Source organism: Vidua macroura, chromosome 2 (assembly GCF_024509145.1).
Source record: "Vidua macroura isolate BioBank_ID:100142 chromosome 2, ASM2450914v1, whole genome shotgun sequence".
NCBI lineage: Eukaryota > Metazoa > Chordata > Aves > Passeriformes > Viduidae > Vidua > Vidua macroura.
Window position 1 is genome coordinate 98,128,988 of NC_071572.1, and position 18,878 is coordinate 98,147,865.

Consider the following 18,878-nt stretch of genomic DNA (forward strand, 5'->3'; position numbering starts at 1 on the left):
AAGCATTTACTGACACAGGAAAAGTGGATGAGGTACAAACCAACCCTAGCACACCCAGATCCCCTGCATATGCTTGTTTCTAAATAAACACCCAAACCAGGTACAGATTCAGGCAACAGAGCTAATTGGTTCTCAGACTTTCCTGCCAATGAGCAGATCTGATTCACACAGTCTTATTCAGAAAGCAAAAATCTGACAGATATTGTACATCCCTGCCTGACCTCTAGATGCTCCATTTACTCCTCTCCTCCCTTGCTGACCACTTTTCTCTTCAGAAGGTCCTCCCACACCTTCCTCTTTCCTTTTTCAGGCAACAGATGCATTTCTTATGCCCTGCCAACATCCCAATAGCAAAAGTCAGATGAACAAAATTCATTTGTGCTGTAGGCAACTGCAAGAGACTTCAGTGTAAGTCACACCAAAGTTGAAATTGGTCTCCGGAGTGTAACTAAGAACTGGAAAAGAAAGTTAATTAACACCAGAAATATGAAAAAAAAACATGCCTTTTCCTATGCTTTAGCATTACTGATTAATATTATCAGTCTTGACCTGAATGTTTCAAGCAGGATACAGGCTAGAACATGGGAAAACCTTCTAAGGAGAGCAGAAGTCTCACTGCTGGGGACACTTAAATCCCGGGTGAGCAAAGCACAGGATTTAGCATGGAAAAGAATGAGCCTGCAATGCATCTGCTGCTGGATAAGATATCTAACAGAATTTCCTACCTCAGACATCCCAATAATTCAGCCAAACATTGGGGAAAAAACGAGCTGCATGTTCCTCTGTGAAACAGTGAAGAGCCCACCAAGATGAATGAAGTGACTCACATCTCACTGTTAATTTTTTCACTAACTTTCACAGATTCTCCAGTTAGGGTCTACAGAAAACTGCACAAGTGCTGTCTCACAATTAATGGATGTATTTCCCACCTTTAACAGATATATTCACTGTCTTGGATAGCATAAGTTTTTTTGTGACACTTATTCTGAAGGTGATCGCCTGGGCTCAAAGAGCTGCTGACCTGGCCCACTCAGGGCCACTGGGAGCTTTCTCCTTCCTACTCCAAGCACAAGTTAAGATTCCTGATCCAAAAGGCTGTACTAAACTTAGCCTGAATGAGGTGTAAAGAGCAGGATTGACAAAGCACCAGGAACATAACTCATGTCTGATTTATGGAAAAGAGATGTGGCAAAATCATATTTTATCTCATCATCTGTGGTTTGGATGAAGATCATTTTAATGATTTAGGAACTTTGATCTTTTACAAAACAGTATCTCTGCTTCATAACAATAGAGCATATGCTAAATGAAGTAAGAACTGGCTGAGTGACAGATTGGATATGCAACTGTCAACAGAAAACCATCACTGAGTAAGAATGCATTTGGAGAGATTCCAAAGGGATTAGTATAAGGCTCAGTGCTTCCCTAGTTGACATGAAAATAAATATAAACTATTACTGAGAAAATACGTCCCTCCTCTAATGAAATAAGCAGACAGTGCAGTTGTATGGAGCAACATAGGGTACTTGCTAAGTTAGGGTAATTAAAGGAAAATAGATCCTAACTCAGTAAAGTGAAAAGGAAGTGTAGGAAGAAGGAATGAAAATTGCACCTGCAGGATGGCAGGCTCCATACTGATACAACTCAAGAGGAGTTTACAGGGCAAAAGTACAGTTTTTTATGGAAAACTGCATAATGCAATCAGTGGAATGAAAGCAGAGGTAAGGGTAGGGAGAGTGCTACTGATCAAGCAGCATCAGTGAGAAGGATGTCTGAACGCAGCACACAAAGCTGGTACCCTGGCTGTCAAATAAACCTGAGTGTTTAAAATAACAGAAAGGGAGTGAAACAGAATCAGTAAATTAATCAAATTCTGAAGAAAATGCCTTCCAGTTAAAGACTTAATCTTTTCAGTTTGTTAGAAAGAACACTGAGAAAATCTCATAGACGTGAGATGACTTGGATGTGCAGATGTCTTTGTGAGGCAAAGACAGTAGATAGGAAACAGCTATCAGAAAGCAGCAGAGTAAAATTCAGTCACCAGAGGATAAATCTAGATTAACTTTAGTTATGAAACACACAAAGTTTCCCTTTCAAAAGAATAAATAAATAAGAGCATAGTATTGAGAGAAATTACCAGAAAAGTCTGGTTTGTGGTGTATTCAGCACAAGACTGGATAACTCTCTGGAGGGTAAGTGGCAGTCAGATGCAAAGACTAGCTGTGGGGCTCAACACCAGGGTATCTGAATGAAAAATGATGGCCCACACTGCACAGGAGCCCAGACTAGAGATTTATCACCTCTCCTTGCCTTAAACTTCAGGAGGCCCAAAGCAGAAATTAGGAGACTTGCAGCAGTCGCATGTTTTACATGAACAGCTATCGGGGGTCTGCTGTAAGCAGGGCACCTCACAGTGCCCTGCAGCAGGGGGAGGGGGCTCAGGGGAGCCCCTTCCAAAGGAGCCAGGAGGTTGATGGCTATCACAGGCAGTGCAGGTTCGCTCTATCTGTCATGGCTTCAGGCTGATGTGCCCCTCCCAGAACACTCTGCTCCTTTCAAACGCTGCCTGCAGGCTTTGAAGTCTCACAGATACAGGCACAAAGTCAGATGTGCTGCAGTCTAATTAATTTCAGGTTGACATTTTATTTACAACTACACAGTGTGGCTTCGCTTTCATCAGCTTTGTAGATGCAATACTCTTGACTTGGCAGCTATTGACCTAACTCTGCTCTTCAAGAGGCATAGCCTGATTCTTTCCAATGTGGTTTTAAGGATGGGGCTACTGAGGAACCCAGGGAAACAGAGCAGACTGCAGGGAACCATTGCTTAATGGAGATCTCATAAATTAAAACAGTTAAATATCATATCTGTACCATATGCTAGTGATTTATCTGTCAGGGTAACTATCTAGATAATATCAGTTTAACATACACCCAGGTACAGATTAAAAACTAGAATTCTGTCTCCCTTTTTCCTGGAGAATTGCCTCCATTAAGAAAATAATATGCTTTCATTTTCAGGTAGACTTTCTTATGCCAAAGGAAGAGAGAGAGTGCCAACAGAGAATGCAGATGGGAAGTTAAGATGAAGAGAACTATGCACTGAGTTTGGCATGTGCTGAAAATAGAGGTCATTTTTAGTACAGAGAGTTAATTAAATAGCTACCAGTTTTAGAATTCATGAAATAGCACAAAATAAGACCACAGCATGCTAGGAACCTCATTAACGTAGGTTGTGTCTGAGACTGTGTGCTCTGGAGCATGTCCTACACTCCTGGTCTCCTCATGATCCCTCTCAGATACCTGTCCATGAAGCGCAATGGCCATTTTTCGGCTAGAGTTCCTGCACTTTCTTTTCAGGGCAGCCAATGTGGGGAGGTGAGGAAAATGATGCACATCTTAAACCTTTCAATCCAAACTCTTTGAAGTGTGCAGTTGGAAAAGACTACTTCATTACCTATAGACACAAGCCTGCTTCAAATGAGAACATTTACTTTCCAGGGTGTAGGCAATGCAACCTAACCCAACCCAATCCCAATTCCCTCGTGCACATACGGCCCATCCCCCTCTGTGGCTGCTTTCCACAAATGAGTGATGAGAAGTGTATTTGGCTCATCTGCTTCCTCTGCCATGCAACCGTGGTTTGGAGACTGTCAAACCGTGGACTGCCACTTCCAACACTATAGCTGTAAAACATATACATGGTTTTGGCTTTTGCCAACCAGCATTCTCTCAGACCATGCCTGATCATGGCAGGCATAATCCAAAGGATTATATGGACCACCAGCTGTTCCCAGCTGGCAGATTGTACTATTCTAATCTTTCCTATAAGGAAAAGTTCGGCTATATGAACATGGCCCATGATCTGCCAGAAAGCCGCACAGGTCAGAAAATGCACCCTGGTCTGTTCTAAGCAGCAGAAACTTAGTAAACTTGCCAACTGTCCAAGTGACACATCTGTGCCTTTCACTGTAGCCAAATCCTGACTCATCTCACCAGAGTTTGTGCATCTGACAGGTAGAGCTCTCAACTTCTACACCAAGTGGGTAAAGAACACCTGTGTGAGGATTCAGGCCCTCTATGTTCAACACCCGTGAATCACCCTTGCAAGATGCCTCTCAACTATAAAGCTACACAACTACTTAATGTTGGGCCCCGGGCTTTTACACACTTAGATGCAGGTAAGACTAATCCTACCTTTAGAGTCTCCAATGGGCCAGATCTACTGAAGTAGCTTCTTACCTCACTGAGAGGGACAAGCTTCATTTTCAGCCTGATGAGATAGGTACAAGATTCAGAATGCCCTATGTGGTTTTAGTTGGTACCTAGTGTACCAACTTAGTGCAGCCTTAAGCAACCACAGCGGCACTTGTTATCAAATGTCCTTGTGTCATCTACATAACAGTCTATCTTGTTTCCACATGTGTATGACATTACAACTGTTTTGTCTGGTGCAGGAGACCCAAAATGATTACCAATGTTGGCTGGGAAGAGTGCTGTTTTTGGCTAAAAGAGAAAAAAAATCAGTACAAACCCATATTCCTTTGGATCAGTATACACTCCTTAACTCTTGCTGGAAAATAGCTTCGGTTTGATAAGTTGAGGAGGTCAAAGCAGTATTTATTCTTCCCCACATCAAACAAAGTGCAGTTAAATTCTGTCCTGTTGTCTCCTGGGTGAAGGATGTTTTCATACAGCCAAGTTGTTCTTTGACTCGGATGCTTGAGAGCCTCTTTATAAACAACAATTTTTCCACTGATAGAAGTGCATGGTGGAGAGATTACGAAGACCTGAACCAAAGTTTTGCATATGTCTTCTGCTGCCACAACCAGTCTGTATCCAAATTTGTGGAGGAGATCTACAGGTCCTATGGAGGCAATGATGGACTGTGTTTCTAACGATTTCAGTAACACAGTGATGTATACTTCTTGACCAACAGGTGGGCAATCAAACCCTACCCACTGGGACCTAGACAGGGGGATTCCTTTGCTAGTTCTAATGCCCAGAGTCTCATCAGAGCATACTCTTCTGAACTCATAAAGGGTGCTGGTGAATATCACATCCAGTGAAATCACAGTCTTATTCATGCCACATAACTGCTCATTTGTAAAAAGTCCAACCTGAAGGGAGCTCCCAGGCACCTCTGAACTCCTGTTCAAATCAATGTGAAATACAGGCCATTCCACATGGAGGGTGGACATGCTGCTTCTGCTCCACTGGGCAGCACTGCTGTTGTCACTGGGAGAGACCATTCTGAACAAAAAATCACCAGCACTCTTGAAATGGAAACACTCAAACACCACCGTCCCCTGGGACTGATTTGCTGGAAGCTGTTTTCTTGCAATTATCTCACTGGTGCTGGCATCCAATAAAAGGAGGGACACATGCTCTGTTGTCACATTACCACCACTGTAGTACTGATATTCCACAGACACTGTGTCGTTGCTGAAAGCTACATGATCTGGATGCTCCAACAGGAGATACTCCACTTCCCCGAGAACTGAAAGGAAAAGTTCCGCAACAGTATTAAGAAACAGACAAGTGATTCTTGTCAGACAAGTGATTTATTTTCTTCTATAGAAGAAAACAAATATTTTTAAAATGGATATTAAAAGTGGTTCTCAATCTTTTCCAAGTGAACCAGATCACAAAAAAGAAAAGGTCCTAGCAATAGCAGTTTGAGCTCAACAGCTCTGTTCTGTGCAGGGATGTGATTTGGAGCAACTCAAAGTCCACTGCAGTAACACATTCAGGAAGGGAAAAACCAGTATTTTAAAGCAAACCACAAACCACCCAAAAGATTAACAGAAACCTTAATTTATCAGAAGAGGTTCTCAAACTTTACAACTTCTTTCACTTACAGATTTTTAAACTCCACAGAGGCCAACTGTTCTTCAGCTTCAGCCATAATTTAGCAAAAAAAGGACAGTGGTTTCTCACACAGACAGATGAAAAATGTCCCCCAAGTTAAACAGAATAGGAAGTCTGCATGATGCTTTTTGAAGCCTTTTCTCTTGCTCTGTCTTATGAATCTTTCATTTTGCTCATTTGCATCGCAGACACTTGAGTGAAAGAGCTGAAAATAACAGTGATGGTGACTGCAGCACTTTTCTTGTCTCAGATGTGGTGCAACATGTCTAAATGACATCATTTCATTATAAATGGTGCAGTCTTTTCAAATTCACTTCTTGCATGACCATGTTGGTGCAAGTTGCCAAATTATTCTGAGACATGCTGTAACTAGTGATATATCTAAAGCAATAAATTGGAAGATCACATTTCCGTTCTTAGCTCAGCTACCTTCTCTGCATTGCTTGAACCTTAAGGAAATTAGACACAGAAAGGTTATCTGAAAAATGGGAACTGCATACATCTATTCCAGATACAGAATGTGCTGTGAGACATCTTTATTTAATTAATTGTCTGGGGAAAGGCTTCTGAGTCTTAGATGGAAGGTGCCATGCAAGTGTAAAACTTCAGTTAAAGCAATCCTTTCATAAGTAGTATCAACTAACAATACTTTGACTTGTTAAATCTGTTACACATGTCTTAAGATTACCTCAAAGAAAGCTTTGCTGGAAAAACATTGCAACTGCCAAGGCAAGCACTTAGCAGTCAGGAGTAGCAGGACTCATCTCACATAATATTAGACGCCTACTACTCTAAGCTTCAATTTGAGTTAGTCACCTTGGATTCACTTTCTTGTCAGCAGGAAAGATTTTCAGGAAGAAATTCATCTGACTGGGTATAGACATTTACATCTGGGTGGGGTGCAGTGTGCACTAGAAAAAAAAGAGCCTATTACTTGCCAGCAGCTACAACATGTCCTTAAAATAACCAGCTCCAACCACATACATAAAGTCCGAGTAAGGGTGGCACACAGCCTTACACATACAAATCATACATATACTCTTACATGTATGTACTATAACTCCAGCCTTTCATTTGCATTTCCACAAGACACTGCTTCATTTGGCAGATGGATGGTGCTCATTATCAGAGGGTTCTTTTGTTCTCAGTCTTCTGTTGGTGGTCCTATGTATTATTGACTGCACACCATCCAAAATCTGTCCTGATAACACAGAATTATTCATTTCCCCCATGGACTCTTCTATTGTGCTCTTATTGTAGTGTATTAGTGCATTAGAAATATTAATGACTTTATCCTTCTAAAATCCCTGAAAAATGAGAGGAGGTCACTATTCTTGTTTAGTGTGTTAGGAACCAAGCACAGGCACAAAGGTAAAAAGTGTCAACTAATTGTGGTGCCCTGTGAAAGCCAGGACCCGATTTTAAATACAATGGTCCTTCAGACATCCAAAGCTGGATCCTGTTCATTCTAGCTGTTGCGAGCACATGGCACCACAGCAAACCTGATCTCAACTTGGACACCCAGAGAGTAAGAGACAGACCCTAAACACTTGTGAAATGTGTCTCTCTGAACTGCCCAGCAACACATTCTCCTTGCTCTTCATGTTTTGGCTCTGTCACGTGTGCCTGCCCATATTTTACAGTCCTGTTTCTACCACCATCTACTTCCTGAATCTCTTGGGTACTAGCCTAACTCCATTATTGTTACCATAGTTTTTCAAACTCCTGTCCTCATCTCTTTACCTTATAGCTCTTTTAGCATCTGAGGTTCCTTGGGCCTGCAGTTAACTCCAGCACATTCCCACCTTCTTTGCTCAGTGCTAGCATTCCCTAAGGGAGCACAGGACAATCAAGTCTTGTGTCCAATAATGTTGGGGAATTCCTGCCCTGGGCTGGAGCATGCACGGTGTTGTATGAGGCTGGCAAGAGGAGCCAGCGAGAGTTGGGGCACACTTGACCCTTCAGAGAATCTCATCTCTAAGTCATCTGCAAGGATTTAAATCTGGACCAGATCTAGGTCTTCATAAGGACAGCAGAAAGCATGTCCCAGGCCACTGTGAAAACTCTAACAAAGATGAAGTTCCCACAGCTGTGTTAGCTTCCCAGTGAAATGGCATTGAGTTGCTGGGATTTTTTTCCTTTGATAGTGGGCAAAATGATGCATTATTCTACATGGGAATCAGCTAGACTCAATGTAGCTGAAACATTAAAGGAAAAGGAAATCAGACCATAGCAAAAACCCAGCATGAAAAATTTCAATTTTAAGCTTTAAACTTACAACAAAAACATTCAAGCGATAGTAATGAAAAGCACTGATGTTTCTACCTACTGCTTCATTGTCCTTACTCTCTTTTACAATTGTCTTGACCTTCTTGCACTCTTTTATTTAGAATGGCTGAGATGAGGAACTCTGTATGTTGGGAGGAAGGACAGGAGGGCAGGGGACTGCTGTGGAGCAGTCCATCAACCCTAAGTGCAGTTCCTTCAGGAAATGAGGAAAGTGAGCACTACTGGAGGATGCTGTTCCAGCACCGCAGAGCTCTGGCCGGTGCACCCCAGCTCACAGAATCCTCTCCCCCAGTTTGGTAAATAAGAAGTTTGCACTTTTGGACAGCTCACACAGCAGTTTTTCACAATGCTCCAAAAGACACCAGTCAGGAGACAGCTTCCACGGCAAGCTCCTTCAGCTGCCCTCCAGCCTACTACGTGCCCATGACTCTGCCACATGCCAAAACCTCATTCCAGTCGTTTGGACAGCCAGTCAGGGGCATCTTTCAATGCACTTGTATCATTTTCATTGTCATTACAATGGTCTCCCATTGAAAGAAGTCTGGCTGTGGTACGAACAACCTGCCAGAGGAGTCTTTGTAAGAATTCACACTTTAAAAGATTAAAAGTCCTTGATTTTCACTGAAGAGCAAGAAGAATTACTTGAGGGTGCTATTCAGATTATTTATTTCAAAGTGTTTTTAAGCCAACTTGGGTTGTGCTGCTGGCTTGTCAGCCTCTGGTAACACAGAGCTAAGTAGAACAAAAACATCAGTAAAACTGATAAGACATGGGAATACAATTTAGTTGGATGTTAGGGCTTTTTATAGAACTTCAGTAATTTTTCCAGAACATACTGGATCACTTAAAAATAGTCTTGCCTGAAACAGAGAAGTATACAAGTGAAATAGTTATCTAAAATAGATGCACACAGTAATATTCAAAGATACATATATGCAGAACTGTTTGGAAGCAATTTTCTGAATTATGGGCTGCCCTTTAACTGGAATAAGGTGAAAGTTAATGCACCTAAAGTTTGCAGCAGAGATTCAACTCATTAACTGCACCTCGTAATTACTTGCTGTGCCACAGTCTATATCAAGAATGATAGCTTTTACCTCTGAGTCAATCAGTTGTGAATGTCTACAGGACTGGCTCACCAAGAACCAGTGGATATTGTAATCATTCATCTCATGTCTTGGCTACAGTGAATTTACTATTTACCTTCACTGTGTTACCCACTCAGTGCAGTGTTTCTAACTGGGCTGGTTAGCTGTCTTATTAAAAGAAAAATTGTACTAAAAGCCATAGACAAGATCTTTACTTCTACTAGAACCAAGTTCATCTAAAAGATAGCAATTCTAGGTTCTCTACATCTTCTAGGGTTCCCTTGCTCTGCAGCACAGTTGGAGGACGCACAGAGGAATGAGTAGCATACCAGTCATTTTTCTCACTTGGACAGCAAACTGCATATGCTTTCGTCCATTTCTCTCTTTTGTAAGACATCTTCAGCTGTATGATGCAAGAACTACCTGCTACAGCTCATTCCATAAGTGAGGATTAACCACTTCTTTTCCCATATTTTCCACACTGTACTTATTTCTGCAGTGCATAGCTTAATCCTTCAGCATGGTTTGACAATGTACTGCAGCTGTCAAAACAACAGTGGCTTTTAAACTAGGAATGAAATTTTCTAAAACATATGAATTAAGGAATTAAGAGTCCCATTCTCAGAATTTCTAGTTCACTCTGCAATAAGTAACTTGCAAACCTACTTCCTACTTAGTACATTCTTGGAAAGGATAAGATACTATACATATGATGCCCCTCAACTTGTACAGGTTTCTGACTTGAACTTAGGATGTCTAACTTCCCTCCTTGGCAGCTGATGGTGAGAAGGAGGTGCTTTTTCATTCTACAGATCTCAGCTGAAGATGGGTAAGAGCTGCTTTTAATATGTATGGATTTGTACATGGACTACTCAAACAAGACTGATTGCCTCTGACTACCTGCCTAATTTTATGAGACTAAGATTGAATGTGTATGAACATCATCCTTTGGCTTCTTATACAGTCAGAGGAAAAAACACCTCTGTTGTACTCAAAAGTTCTCTGGGTGGCAGCTTAGATCCATCAGATGGGGGCTCACTCAGCCATAGCAGGTTGGCTGTACTGTAGATGCTCACATAGGACCCAACTACCCAGGTTCCTTTCCTAATAATGGAGAGAAACAGGTAGTTCCACCCATCCTACTACAGATACCTAAACCAGGTCTATCTTTCATGATGTTCATTAAATATTATGAAATATAAGTTTTACAAGTGAGCAGAGTTCCAGTTACTGCTTCTAGCACAGCCAGTCCCTTGATGCTCATGGAAAATTGTTCATTTATCTTGTTTATTTCTCTGAGCAAATTTACATCAGGAAAGAATCCTAACACAGATCTAAAGGGACAGTTTATGCAAGTTGCATTTTTCACCTAACTACTACATAAGACCTAGACTAAATTCTGTGCCTATCAGTGGTGGCTTCCATAGCATTTCATTTCCACAGAATACCTGGAAACACCACCACTCAAAACCACCTTGTGAATGCACATCACAGTTTTCACTTGACAGCTCTAATACTCACCGTAGTCACAGAGCACTACTAACAATAGATTTGAAAAATCTTTCAACATATGTTTCATTCTGACCATTGAGATCCTGGGTCCTTTTACTCCTCATGTCCTTTTTCAGCTCCAAAGTGCCAAGACGTCTTCCAAGAACACCTAAAAGTTAAAAAATTACAGCTGTGTCAACTTTGCTTCATAAAATACAAGAAGAAAGATATATCATTAATAAATAAAAAAATTAATTAACTATTAATTAACACTTCTCTCATTTACTTAACAATTACTAACACTGTATCAATGCATCTGAGTAAGGACAGCTACAACTCGCTGTACAATAATTTTCCATTCTGAAATGCAGCTCCTGAGCCAGAACAACAAAGACAGATAACAATTTTATCTTTGCACTGCAGGAACTACTGCTATGGATATCTTCTATTGTGACCAAAGCTTACAATAGCAAAATAATGAGTATTTGATACAAAATGTAACTCTGAGCTCAGCACATACCAATATTGGAGATTTACTGTTGGTAAATTCATATAGCTTGTCAGCTCAGCAGCAAACTACTTTTTTTGGTCATCAAACTCCTCTATTATTCAGGTCTAGTAATACAGTTAGTAATCTTACTAGATTTGTAGGAGATCTATAGCTGCCTTTTATGTCATTCTGACTGATCAGACGGAGAAGGTGCTAGCTTCCACTTTTTCCTCCATAATTTTTTTAAGTTTACATTCATGACAGCCTTTGCTAAGCCAATAGAAATAGACTTATTTTGGCAAGTTTCCCAGTTTTATGTCCATGTGGTTTAAACTAGTCTTTATGAGTCTCTTAACAATTAGATAAAATAGGTTGGAAGCATAATGATAGCAGCAAAGCCAAACAATTTCCTTCAGAAACGTAAGTAGGAGGGATTCTAAAAAGAGAAATTATACTCAGAGGCCATTTCAAAATATGAGAACTGCTCTCCTGCATTTCACAGGGGCACCTGTAAGTCAGCATTACTGTGCTCACCATCACACAAACATGCAAGAAAGGTCTTGATCCATTAAGTCTACAACCTAATTTTACGAGAGAAATCTGGCACTGGAGCAGGCAGAAGTTAGGAATGAGCAAAACTGTGGAGGATAATGGTAAAACATGGGAAACAAGTATGGCAAAGATTATGTATGTCTTTAGGAATCACAAATAAAGATATTTCAGCAATTACACTGCTTGGCTTGTTGAACTAAGACGTAGCAGACGTGTTACTTGAAAGCTTTTTGAACTGCTCTCTGTGCCAAGTGGCTGGAGAGAATAATTTCTAAGAAGATACTAGCGGCACAGCCTTGCTCAGTAAAAGCCCATTACAATAATAGCTGCACATATCTGAAAGGAATAATCATCATCTGGCCCAGGAACTTGACAGGGCTCCAGAAAGCATTAGATAGGGACAGTGATACCGCCACCACCCTCTATTTCACTTGATACGCTGTAAATTACAGGAAGACAAACCTTGTGCCTCAGGAGAGGGGCGGCTGCTGACAGAGGGCGGCGGGGAGCCAGCCTGCCTCCAGGGACAGCCGCTCCCGAACTCCTCCCGCTGCCGGCAGCAGGCTCAGCATCACAGCAGGAACATCATTCCTTGCCCATATTGTTATTGATCACTAATCAGTTAATCAAAACACGGAATCAAAGTAGTCCAAAGAAGAAAAAGCAGGCTTTGTTTAAAAAAAAAAAATTGTGATAGATGTCTTGGCCTCTAGATTTAACTGCTCAAAGAAAACTCGAAAATATGTGGCATTGCTGTAAACTGCCTTGAAATAAAGTGGGGGGAAATTGCTTTGTAGGCCACTACCGTCATTGTGCTGGATGACTTTAATGGGTCCCTTTCCATTCCTAGCTTTCCTAGCTGCAGATTCTTCAAATGGCTTTTACAAATACTTCTTTTAGAAAGTCATGCATTGACAGATGAAATTCAAATAATCCTAATCTCAGCCTAATGAGCAATACACTGCACAGAGGAAATGAAGCTATGGAAAGGAGGATAAATGCTCAGGAAAAAAGAAAAAAGCCTGTGTAGGGGAGCACTCTTGAGGTAGTTGCCTTACATCTTAATTTGCACATCAGCCCAACCGAGGAAAAAGCAGCATGGTTCATGAGACAGGGTGCCAGCAGGAGGCACAGGGACCAGACCTGACTTCTGTTCCTATTCCTGCCACTGCCAGACATAATGTCAGCAAACTGCAGCATTAATCTGCTCCCCTCCTTTCCACTCCATCTTTCACGCTCTGTTATTTATAGTAAAGACTTTTCAGGACAGAGACTCTTTCTAACCAAGCCCGGGGATGGAGCCCACCGCCAGAGCCCTTGGGTGTTTCGGTAACACCAATCATTTGTCACACCAAAACCTCCTTCCCTCTCACCCTTCCTTCTGTGTTATCTTGGCTTGCTTGGGAAAAGACTGTGGTGTGCAGTGCGGGTAACACCCAGGCTAAAAGTGGAGTATTTGAAACGGTACCAACACTAACTTCCAATTAGTGAGATCAGGTACCTCTGGAAGCCTAGCCCAGGGCTACTTCACCCTCTGCATGCCTCTGCAGCAACTAGATTGCAGCAGGAGCCCTCCCACCTCACACACATACAGCTACTTCAGGCTACCAGCTGCAGTACAGCCCTACCTTTGAACAAAGCTCCAGTTAAAGTGCTCCATGAAGCCTCCCTGAGCTTTTGCACCATTGCTAGCTGAATTCCAATAGCACCTCTAAATGCAATGTTGACCCATTTCTGATGTACTTGTGCCCCCATACTCCTCTCTTTTTACACAGGTTTGTTCCTCTCCCCTCCTTCACTTTTCTTCATTTTGCCTCATCTCAGCTTTGGACAGGCCATACACTGACCTCTAAATTCAGTTCAGAATTTTCCCTTCTCCTCTCTATCTTCTCTAAGCCAATTTCTTTCTAGATTTCTTCTCATTTTTAGGTCTTCTTCCAAATTCTCCATTCTCTTGCCCCCTGCTCAAATAATTTTTTCCTCTTTTCTCACTCATATAATTTTTTTCTTTTTGGAGCAGACAGTACATTTAAATGGTTTCTACTCTATTCAGATCTTCTACCTGAAGTTCGTCAACTTAATGAGATGAAAAATTATGGAATGGCGAAGGCTATCAGACTTCAAATAATTGGCTTTTTTAATTTATTGCTCTCGTGGACAAGCATGAACTGAGGCTCTATTGTGTGAAATGCAGCAGAAGCACAGCAACATAAAAAGATGCTTTCTTCTTCCAAGAGACAGTGTAATAGGCTGATTGGAAGTGGAAGATTTCCTCTCCAAAGAGAATTTGAAATGACAGATGAGGAGGGCATAAGCCATAAAGCGCTTTGGAAGCGAAGACCAAGAGGCTTGTGTGCAACGCAAATGACACAGGAAAACTTTGAGTCCCTGCTCTGCAGCAGATTTCCTGTGCTACCTTGGTCACATCTCTTACTTTTCCTGTGACACAGCTCTCCACTGGAGACTGTATCTCACTATCTGGTATGGGGGCTACAAGAATAAATCCTCATCAGCTCTGTGGTTTGCAGGAACACGGTGACACTAATCATGTAAGAGCCAGATGTGAAATTTGAAATTGTACTTAAAATATTTTTTTGCAAATAAGTAACAGAATACGCTATAATACTGCCTATTAGAATCATATGTATTAACCTATTCAAAAAATTTCCCTATTTCCCTACATTGTTAAAACCATAAAATATATTGGGATCATTTTGGTTAAAAAAAAAAAAAAAAACTAAAATAAACCAAACAAATAAAAAACTCCAAGCCAACTGGATTTATGACTCCTGATATTTTTGCAGCAGTATCCAAGGCTGCAGCACAGACATGACATTTCAGACACCAGCCACCTCTTCTGAGAGCTGTCACCTGCTTATTTAGCAGTAACCACCTTCACCAACTGCAACAACACAGCATTCAGTGCCTATTCCCCCTTCATTAGGGAGATGAGAGGCAAATAAGCCTCTCAAAAAAGGGGCCATCAGGAATTAATCAGACACTCCATGACCAAGCATGGAGTTTAATGAGAACACAAATCCATGGCACTCAAAACCTCTGTGCTCTGGAGCCTCATTCATGCAAAGAAGTGCCACTGATGGATCCTGTATTTCGCCTACCCACAAGTACCCTCAGTCCTCTTCCTCTTTGCAAATCCCCACCAAGAGCTGAGCCCTCCCCTGCCCTAGCTCCCATCCTCCTTCAGTGACAGGCCTGTTCTCGCTTATCTCTCCTCTGAGCACAGCCCTGCTCTCTCCTTGTCTCGCCAACCCCACAGCTGCAGGTGAAGGTGGACCCAGCCACGGCACAGAAACCCTCTGACTTAGGGCACACATGAGAGCAAGGTGGGAGAAGGGCTTGGGGAAGGAGTGAGTGTGTGTGGGGGCAATATGGTGTCAGGCTGAGGAGTGACCCTCTTGGAACCAACCTGCCCCTGCCCCAAGTACTGCCCCAGGCACTGGCACATACCCCAGGCACTCCGATGGACTCAGCAACCAGCCACGGTCTGAATACTTATAGGAATGAGGGAGAAAAAAAAAATCCTTTATAGCTGTTCACTAGTAAACATTTTTCAGTTGTGTTTGCAGCCCAAAATCTGCACAGTTCTGGCTATGTACAAGAGGCTGACGGCAAAATAGGCTACAGACAGAAAAGCCTGAAAGTCCCTAAATCCTCCCTACATTTTACAAGCAGCACTAACAACAAAAAGAAATGTGTATCTGCAACATTTCCTCAAATGGATTTCTTTATATTTTATCAGTATGTTGGAAAAGAGATTAATTATTTTCAACCATCATATGCTTATTGCAATGGGATTAGGCAGCTATTGAAGTGTTACCACCTGCTGGGAATTTCAGAACCTCCCATATAATCTCTCCACTTTGACAGTAAAGAGAGAACACCTCAACTGTTCATCACATTTTATCAAAATCTAATCACTGCTGACCAGCCAGAGTGGTCAGGGCCAAAAATATGCCACTTCTTGGAAGATATTTAGTTTAGCCAGGAAAAGTGTCTATGTGATGTCTGCCACAGCAGGGGGCTGGAGCTGACATCCTCAAAGGCATCTTTCATTCTTATTTACACATCCGACAATTTTACACTGTTATCAGATAATTACTTTATTAAAATTATGCATCTAAATTCACTAGGCTGAAACTGACAGCACCAAATCCTCTGTGTGCAAGGAAAAAAAAAACAATAATTAGCTGATAAAGCCTATTTTCATTAATATTTGGGGTCAGATCTCACAAAATCCTGGGATTTCTCAGCTCCTTTTGATATTAACATAGCAATTCAAGAGCAGGCTGGCCAGCAACATCTGTCCTTTGAAACCGAAGGGCTTACAATAAAGAGTATAGGGATGATATTTACTTTGGAAAATGTACAGTGAAAATACGTTTATTAAGCATAAAGAGATTTGGGAAGGTGTTTGAGCAATAATTAATAAAGAATGCAAAGAATTAAATACATTAGATGAGAGCTTATGGCATACGGAAAAGAATGCAGTCATCCATTCTTTCCTTCCTCCTTCAGAGTTTCTATAAAATATATATATATATATATATATATATATATATACACACTGTCCACTGCTCCTGGAATTCCCCCTTTGGAAGAGTTTATAATGAAGATCATCGTATGGAGAACATACATGGCACAGCTGATACAATCAGAAGTTTGTTAGAGAAGCAGGGCTGAAATACCGTGAAGTATCAGTATTAAAAAGATAATTCGGAAGCTTTCTCCTACGCTTTACCCTGAGTTTGCCGTGTACTCACACGGTTTCGACCGGTCTAGCGAACGATATAAAGCAGAAATCACCAAACACACTAAAAAACACTAAAATTATTCCTACCTAATACGGACTCGAGTGAGGACCCCGGGCAGTCGCTCCCCGCGCCGATGCTCCCGGCACTTCGAGAGCGCTGGAGCACCGGGGCTCCGGGCGGGACGGCCGCTGCCTCCGGGGCAGAGGCGACACAGAGAATACCGGCCGGGGGCAAAGCCGGGACCTGCCGGCACACGGGTGTTTTAAAACACCTCCAGGACGGCGTGTCACGGCGACCGCGGCGCGATCCCGCGGCACCGCTCGCTCCGACCGACGGCTCTCCCCGCCCGTGCCCGCCGGCTCCGCACCGACAGCCGCCCCCGGCCGGCTCCAACTCCGGGGCAGCCCGAGCTCCTCGCCGCCCCACCCTTCGGCACCCAGGGACCCGCCCGTGCCCCGGGACCGCCGGGCTCGGCTCCCCCTCCTCCCGCCCCGCGCTCACCTCCACGCCGCAGGCGGAGCGGCCGGCGGGTCGGGCATAGAGCGCGGTCCTACCCGCGGAAGAGACGCCGCCGGCGCTGCCCGAGGCGGCGGGCGGGCGCTCACTGCCCGGCGGCGGTGGCGGCAGGAGGGTTAAATGGCGGCTGCGGGCGGCTGTCAGCGGCTGTCAGCGGGCGCGGGGCGGCGGCGGGCGCCGAGCGCCGAGCGAGGGCAGCCCGCGCCTCTGGCGGCGAGGCGCTCCCGGCCCGGCCCGGCCCGGCCCAGCCCTGCCCCGCCGCGGCCGCGCCGCCCTCCCACGCCCGCCCGCCGGGCTGCGGCGGCCCTGCGGGAGGGGAGACCCGTGAGGGGCGCGCCCGACCCGTGAGAGGTGTCCGCCCCCGGGCTGGGCCGGCGGCCGGCCACGGTGAGGGCCCTGGGGCAGCCCCACAGCTCCCCTCACGGGGCTTGCGGTTTGTATGGCAGCAGTACGAGGAGCGGCTGAGGTCACTTGGAGAAGAGGAGACTGAGGGGAGAGAGCTCATCGCAGTCTACAGCTTATTCACGATGGGATGCAGAGGGGCAGACCCTGATCTCTTCTCTATGGTGACCAGTGATAGGACCCGTGGGAATGGCAGGAAGTTGTGTCAGGGGAGGTTTAGGTAGGATGTCAGAAAAAAGTTCTTCGTCCTGAGAGTGGTTGGGCACTGGAACATCTCCCCAGGGAAATGGGCACAGCACCAGCCTGACAGTTCAAGAAGCTTTCGGACAATGCTCTCACGCACATGGCATGACCATTGGGGATGGCTCTGTGCAGGGCCAGGAGTTGGACTCAATGATCCTTGTGGACCATTGTGGATTTTCCAACTCAGCATACTCCTTGAAAATCACTCCCCTCCCTCTGGGCATTGGTAAGGGCAACCTGCCCAGGCACGGGCTGGCACGTCGGAGCCAGGCTGGTTGATGACTTATGAAGAGAGCAGCGGGCAGGCAGGAGGCTGCTCTCCAGAGTCAGCAAGTCAGCTTGCAGCAGTGGAGACAGAGCATCAAACAGCCAAGAGCAGCACCAGCTCCTTTGTGTGCCCGTCTGCAGCTGAGGGCTACATATATGTGGGTATTTGTCATGTCCAGTGTTCATGGATAATGTTCAGGGACTGTTGTTACATGATAAAACTATCCTCATGCAGACACTGCTTTAAGAAAAGCACTTTTCATCCATTTTTATGTAACAGACTAATTTATCTCAAACTGTTGTTAAATTTATTTGCATGACATGAAGTCTGTGATTTAAATACAGACCAGTGGATACCTACATGCCCACAAAGATAGGAAAAGATTTTATGGAACATTTACATCAGACAGTGTTACATGTAATGAATTTTCCTGCTTTCCCTTATTCATTTATGGTAATTGTGGGCATGACTTAAAGGCCCAAGAGAAAGGAATTGTCCATTTTTGGTGTTCAGAATTAAAAACAGACTAAAAGGTCCCTCCTAGTTAACTTGTATTATCTATATGACTGAGGAAATAAAATTTCCACACAACATGGGTATCTCTGCCCCAAGTGAGTGTTGAGACCAAACAGCTGCTTAGGGATATTGCCTACCGCTGTGGCTGGACTCTGATCAACCTGCTGCTAAACTTCTTGTCCATATGCTAGCTGAGGTCTGCAGTGGTTAATGCTTCACAGCCACACTGCCATCTGGAGTACTGACAAAGCCTTTGGGAGAGCAAGACAAACCCTTGCTGAGGAACTTAGACTGTATTCTGGAGAGCAAAAAGGGAACTATTTGTGTGTAATAAAGATTTTCTGGGCTGTTTTTAAACATTTTATTTTGAACAACCCAAAT

The 18,878-nt window shown here is 43.5% G+C and overlaps 1 protein-coding gene across 2 annotated transcripts in view; it reads right to left on the reverse strand.

Annotated features, from left to right (window-relative positions):
- THSD1 (thrombospondin type 1 domain containing 1) overlaps nt 1-17,183 on the reverse strand; it is a 30,422-nt gene extending 13,239 nt beyond the window's left edge. The window contains exons 1-3 of one of the 2 annotated variants that reach the window (XM_053971056.1): nt 17,054-17,183; nt 10,769-10,907; nt 4,534-5,499 (exon numbers count right to left, since the gene is read on the reverse strand). In XM_053971056.1, the coding sequence (XP_053827031.1) occupies nt 4,534-5,499; nt 10,769-10,835 (1,033 nt within the window). In that variant the 5' untranslated portion in view covers nt 10,836-10,907; nt 17,054-17,183. Of the gene's footprint in view, nt 1-4,533; nt 5,500-10,768; nt 10,908-16,638; nt 16,705-17,053 lie in introns of those variants that run through there. The other variant, XM_053971057.1, reaches the window with a different exon arrangement.
- Nucleotides 17,184-18,878: the final 1,695 nt, after the last annotated feature.